This window comes from Pempheris klunzingeri, chromosome 11, assembly GCF_042242105.1.
Source record: "Pempheris klunzingeri isolate RE-2024b chromosome 11, fPemKlu1.hap1, whole genome shotgun sequence".
NCBI classification, from domain to species: domain Eukaryota; kingdom Metazoa; phylum Chordata; class Actinopteri; order Acropomatiformes; family Pempheridae; genus Pempheris; species Pempheris klunzingeri.
In genome coordinates this window covers 11,929,347-11,935,901 of record NC_092022.1, presented here as the reverse complement: position 1 = coordinate 11,935,901, position 6,555 = coordinate 11,929,347, and the positions used below count along the sequence as shown (strand labels likewise).

At 40.1% G+C, this 6,555-nt stretch overlaps 1 protein-coding gene across 1 annotated transcript; it reads left to right on the top strand.

Annotated features, from left to right (window-relative positions):
- Nucleotides 1–678: 678 nt before the first annotated feature.
- slc26a10 (solute carrier family 26 member 10) lies at nt 679–6,340 on the top strand. The gene is made up of 18 exons (XM_070839736.1): nt 679–1,117; nt 1,659–1,769; nt 1,967–2,124; nt 2,285–2,449; nt 2,534–2,686; nt 2,776–2,858; nt 2,947–3,094; nt 3,192–3,305; nt 3,428–3,505; nt 3,596–3,691; nt 3,876–3,982; nt 4,269–4,338; nt 4,522–4,704; nt 4,800–4,854; nt 5,017–5,105; nt 5,206–5,260; nt 5,418–5,524; nt 5,614–6,340. The coding sequence occupies exons 1-18, from the start codon at nt 853–855 to the stop codon at nt 5,650–5,652; spliced, it is 2,076 nt and encodes a 691-aa protein (XP_070695837.1). The 5' UTR covers nt 679–852; the 3' UTR covers nt 5,653–6,340.
- The last annotated feature ends 215 nt before the right edge of the window (nt 6,341–6,555 follow it).

Here is a 6,555-nt window from a genome sequence, read left to right as displayed (position 1 = left end):
ATTTCTATCATAGTTACGTTTGCAAGCTATATTTTGCACATGCTATGGGCAGTAGACACACATCCTATTTTATCTCTTTATTATCGAAAGCTCCCCTTGTACTCACTCCTGTCTGACAAAGGACAATCTCACTCATCACACACAATCTCTGGCCAGAGTCAAGGTGTGGTTTGATCCATGAACCAGGCTGCCATGTGTGATTGAGTTTCACAGGGGTCTCCTGGGTACCAGACTCTTTTCCTTATGGCTACACAGTTTAAACACCCACCCATTACAGACATCCATCCTTCTCGGAAATGAACTCCTCGCTAACAGACATGGTTTGAGGTTACACCTCTGCTCCACCAACAATACGACTTTGATGTCTTTAGGCGTTTCACAGTGGTATACATTGTATGACTTAATTGTGCCTCCTCTGAGCTTGTACCTCCCGCATAACTCTCTGGAGGAGGGACATTAAGGAGGATAGGACTGTGCAGAGCAAAGGATGGTGTGTGTGAGTGTGTCTGGAGGAAGGGGTTGCCTAACTTTCTACTTTCTGTAGAAAAAAAAATTCTTTTAGCAGTAGGACCCAGAGGATTTTTGATGGGGGAAAAAAAATACAAGTGGACAAGCACACCTTTATGTTTGAGGCAGGACAAAGATGTGAAAACAGTTGTTCAACACTGTAACAAAAAAGGTTGAGCTCTGAGCCATGTTATTGGCTAAGAAAAGTCTGACAGGAAGATGCAATGGCTCTTGAGGTCAGGGCAGAGTCTGCTATAAATATGTATTGCCACAGACTGCACCTTTACTGACTCTGCATCAGGGCTTGCAGGGTGAGCTCGCATCACTCATCTCTACACGGACAATATGAGCGCTTCTGTGGCCGTGTACAGGAATATTTACACGGAGGACCGCTTCAAACAGGCCTACGGCTCCGACGATGATACTAGTGGAAGTTTGCGGCTCCGGGAAAAGCTCGCCGGGAGGTGCAGGTGCTCAAAACGAGCGTGCCTGCACCTGTTGAAGGAGAGAGTGCCCATTTTCAACTGGCTGCCAAGATACAGACTGAAGAAATGGATCTTAGGAGATACTATAGCGGGACTGACAGTTGGTATTCTACACATTCCGCAAGGTAAGTGAACACATAATCGATTGCTCTATTACTAAACAAAGCAAAAAGAAAGCCTGCTTTCTCTTGCCGTACGTTTTTAAATCATCAAAATAATTAGTATAGTAAAGTTCTGATATAATATAGTTCTGCAATTAATAATTATTGATTATATAATTAAAGCTATTTTAAATTAGATTTAGTCAGGATTTTGAAATATCAATCACAACGTAAGAATAATAATAATAATAATAATAATAATAAATATCAAGGCATACATTTATTGTTAATATCCCTATAATAACCACTATTTATAATCAACCTAGAAAAACTTAATCAATAACTCTGCAAAGTTTTGAAAAGTGTTGGGGTTTTTTGTTTTATTTTAATGACTACAACTGTCAAAATTTACATCATCACTGTGAAGATAAAAATATTGTCACTTTTATACTTTTCCATAGTTTTTTTTTCTAACTTAAATCTACACAAGCACAGAGTTTACATCCTAATCAGGATTTGAAAAAACTGTTTGCTGATGTCCTTTTGAATGTCTTTCCCTAAACAGGCATGGCCTTTGCCTTACTCACATCCGTGGCACCAATATTTGGCCTTTACACCTCCTTCTTTCCTGTGGTCCTCTATATGTTTTTTGGCACAGGCCGCCACGTGTCCACAGGTAAGACTTGTGTCCACGTAAAAATCTGTTGCATATTCTAGAGAAGCACAGCAAACATCATCTTAATCAGCCGATGTCTTTGTCATTTGAACAATACTATACATGGTTACATTATCTCATGCATGCACCTTGAGCTCAATGTTGAGCATCAGTTTTTATGTTTTGTACTGTTACTGAGTGGATAGATGTTCTCCCAGGTACCTTCGCCGTTGTGAGTCTGATGACTGGGTCTGTGGTGGAGCAGCTCGTTCCCACTCCTCTGGACATGAACTCAAGTTCACCAGAAGCAGCTGAGTTTGAGGGACAGAGGATTGGAGTGGCCTCAGCTGTAGCACTCCTCTCAGGAATTATCATGGTAAGACAGATGCACTTACCAAGTACATGAAGTCTACGAATTTAAATCCCAAAATGAGATAATAATGCAACCGAAACAGCAGAACTTTCTTTTTGTTAAGACCAGCATATCTGAACCCCAGACAGAGGTCATGATTTTATGTTAATCTCTCGTGCCCCAGCTCTGCATGTTTGGTCTTCAGCTGGGCTTCCTCTCCACCTATCTGTCAGAGCCAATCGTTAAGGCTTTTACCAGTGCCGCTGCCTTCCATGTTACCATCTCACAGCTGCAAAGCATGCTGGGGCTGCGGCTCCCTCGCCACACTGGGACCTTCTCCCTCTTCAAGGTAAGCAGCGTGTCATGATGACATTGTCTAATCCAATGTGTTTGAGCTGCTGTTTGCTTACGGCTCACTGGCTCTTCTGTTCAGACCTTAGCGTCAGTGATGGAGAACCTGCCTCACACCAACATGGCTGAGCTGCTGATCTCCTTGGTGTGTCTGGCTGTCCTGGTGCCAGTTAAGGAAATTAACATGCGTTACCGTCAGCACCTGCGTACACCTATCCCTGTAGAGATCCTCACGGTTCGTCAACTGGATTTATGAATGTTGGGTTTACTTTTCACAGTATCATCAACAGGTTACAACACATGATTTTATACTTCACTCTTCAGGTGATTATTGCTACAGGTGTGGCCTACGCCTCTTCGCTGGATTCTACTTACAACATTGAGATAGTTGGCCACATCCCAGCAGGGTAATATTTTAGATTTGAAAAAAACTAACTCAAAACACTGATGCACTGTAGCTTCCAGTTGTTTGACTTTTAATAATCCTATCCTCAGATTCCCAAAGCCACAGATGCCTGCCTTGCACACTTTCCCTGACATTGCTGGGGACACAGTAGCCATAACATTTGTTGGTTACGCTGTGTCGGTCTCACTGGCGATGATCTACGCTGATAAACACGGATATTCCATACATCCCAACCAGGTAAAGTGTGAGGACGTCACAGCTGCTTGTTGAAATGTTAGATTCTCATCAATATGTTTTTATTAACTTTTTGCATTAAACCTGTGTTTGATTTCAGGAGCTGCTAGCTCACGGTGTCTCCAACACAGTGTCCTCTTTTTTCACCTGCTTCCCCAGTTCAGCCACTCTAGCCACCACTAACATACTCGAGAGTGCTGGAGGATACACACAGGTAGTGTATATGATATACTGTAAGTCTGCTGGATCCTTTGTCAGATATGTATGTGAATGTACACTAAATTTATGGGGTTTTATTTGCTCTAATCCACATGAATGTTGTGTATGTTCCTGCAGCTCTCCGGCTTCTTCACTAGTCTGGTTGTTCTGATTGTCTTGCTGCTGATTGGACCACTGTTCTACTTCCTTCCCAAGGTGTGTTTGCATGTGTGTATCTCTACAAGCACGAGAGACAGAAAGAGTGAGGGAAAGTGCATTTATCTCATCCTTTATTTCTCTCCCCAGGCAGTACTGGCATGCATCAATGTCACCAGCCTCAGGCAGATGTTCTTACAGTTCCAGGACTTACCTGAGCTGTGGAGAGTCAGCAAGATTGACTTTGTAAGGGCGCTGATTGGTAAAAGTATAATACACTGGAGCATGGGTGACACATCAGATAAATAGCCTTCGCCTTTTACACTGATTGCTTGGCTGGAATGAACCATAATAATCACTGGCATGTTCCCATTGTTAATTGTTATATCCTGACATGACAATATGTTATTGTGGCTGTGTCTTTGTGCAGATGGTCTGGGTGGTAACTTGGCTGTCTGTAGTGGTGCTTAACGTGGACCTTGGCCTAGCCATCGGGGTGGTTTTCTCTATGATGACCGTCATCTGCCGAACACAAAGGTACAATTTCCATTCTAATTCTATGTTGTAAGAAATACCACGCACATCTGAGAGTTTATCTTCAACATGTGTTTCAAACTATGTTTATTTCTTGCAGGAATTATACTAACTATAACTGGAAACCACCAAATTTTAATGGAAAAATGGCATTGAGAATTTTACATCTGCATGGGAGCTAAATCTGAAAGAGAAACTCATACAAAGAGACTGACTTTATACCTGTCAAGCTATGCAGGTCATATGTTATAATGCATTCAATTAAACCTAATGACCCATAATTCAACAGGGCTAGTTGTTCAGTGCTTGGTCGGGCCAGCAACACAGAAATTTACAGACCTCTGGAGAACCACAGCAAGGTGATTCCTTTTATTTAATATGCAAATAAACATTCTGCTTCAGGACACTTTCTGAACCGGGTCTTTGACCTTAAATTTGAGTCATATAGAATCATAATTTCTTATTCCAAGAACTGATCACAATCTCAGAGACGATCTGGCCTGGCTTAGAATAAAGTTGGGACAATCCTGTTTTCCTTTCAGTGCTATGAGGTGCCTGGAGTGAAGATCCTGACTTACAACGGGCCTATTTACTACGGCAACCGTAGCTTCTTTAGGGAGGAGATGAGCAGGCTGTTGGGCCTGACGCCAGAGAAGATCCGCAGCCGGGAGAAGTCCAGGAAAGCCCTGGAGAAACGGGAGAGAGAGGCCACCGTCAACACTGTGGTATGACTACTGCAATCACTTAATGACCGCAATCCCTGTAAAATCCGATTTAATTTCAGTTTCATATTCTTCTTTCTTCTTCCATTGTTCTTTAGGAAAGAGGCATTGCAAACACATCATTTTCCTCAGAAAATGAGTTCTTTAAACCTGGTAAGTCATGAAAACCTTTTAGTGGTTCTGTGTGTGTGTGTGTATATATATATATATATATATATATATATATATATATGTATATACAAATGACATCTATCTATTTAGTTTGTAGTCATGTACTGCAGATAATTTCCTAAGGTCCTTTTTTCTTTTCTGCAGAAACATCTGAGAGTGATGTTCAGGCAGTGTTAATTGATTGCAGCAGCGTGATATTTGTTGACGTTGCTGGAGCAAGACTCTTTACACAGGTTAGTCTGTTGAAGTTACTTCACTGTATGAGGCTTCATCCGTTTGTTTGTGCATTCTTCCTGTGTGTCAGTATGATTGATTGCTTTTGGTTTTTTGCAGATGTGCACTGAATGCCAGAAAGTTGGAGTTCATGTATATTTGGCAAACTGCAATGGTAAGGCCTAAGTATCTGAAATACTCGTTTTCTCTGTTATATTATCTCCTTATAGTATTTTAAGGAGAGGTTTTCGTAAGGATGATAAAAACGTATTACATTTTTCAAAATTCACTTGCTTACAGTGAATACCAATCACTGATTTTTATCCCCTTAGAGCACGTCTTAAAGATCCTCACATCAAGTGGTCTAATGAACTACATGAATCCTCAACATATTTTCGTCACTGTTCACGATGCTGTGATGTACATTCAACAGCAAAAGGTGAGCTACTAATATACTGATTGATTAAAAATAATTTCGTATGAGTTAGACTTGCTGTAAACAAATGATGATACTGTCGTCTGCCGTAGGAAAAACCCCCAGAGAGCACCACAACTGTTTGGGTATGAAGCAAGGACGGTGATGAGTCACGTTCCCATCAACCAGGTGTCTGATACTGAAATGACAGAGAGCATTAGGACTTGTCCTAATCTTGCCCTTGTCTCTCAGCTGTACAGCAGCAGTCCAGCTTTTGGTTCAGACTGTACTGTATACCAGTGTTTCAAAGAAGCAGTAGCCTGTTGTAGCACTATGTCAGGAATTACAATTATGATTACATTACAGTGTTACCAGTTTTCTCATGTTTGCAGATATGTGACTCACTCCTGCGCCACATAGTCTGATGTTATTAAATGATCACAAATTCAGAGGGCTTTAAAACAAGCAGATGATTACATAACAGACAATATCACCATATATTTAGTATAAAAAGTACTCAAATATGTAATTTTTGACAGACTATAAAACTGTATATGACAGATATTCATTATTTTGTTTTGTTTGGTATTGTCATTTATGCTGGAATATTACCATAGTAATATTTATTTAGTTTCTGTTTGTTTTTTGCAATATAGATAAATGTAAAGTGCACTGAATAGTTTGTTGTAAAAATTTGTATATTTATATCTTTTGAAACATGCGCTTGAATATGCAACTGTGTACAGTAAATGCCACCCCATACTGCCTTAAAATGTCCTGTCTTTTAACTCCAGAGAGACTGCACAAATATTTTATGAATGACTTTTGTATTTGTCAGCAACTGTGCCATCCAGTGGCTGTTTTACAATAAACAAAAAACAAAAGAACTTCTCTGTGAATCAAAACTCAATTTATTAAATGTCAAAAAGAATTAATTATAGGTTTTTACGTCAGTCCTTGTATTGATGTTGAAGTACAATAATATACTCATACTTCATACTTAGAAATACAATAATGTATTCATACTTCTTCCCATTAAGTATGAATTCATTTTA

Excerpts from the sequence above, each read along its gene's own strand:
- slc26a10 (XM_070839736.1), top strand. The coding sequence starts at position 853 with ATGAGCGCTTCTGTGGCCGTGTACAGGAATATTTACACGGAGGACCGC. Across the intron at positions 1,118-1,658 it reads TATTCTACACATTCCGCAAG|GCATGGCCTTTGCCTTACTC; the intron begins GTAAGTGAACAC and ends TTCCCTAAACAG. Across the intron at positions 2,859-2,946 it reads GTTGGCCACATCCCAGCAGG|ATTCCCAAAGCCACAGATGC; the intron begins GTAATATTTTAG and ends TCCTATCCTCAG.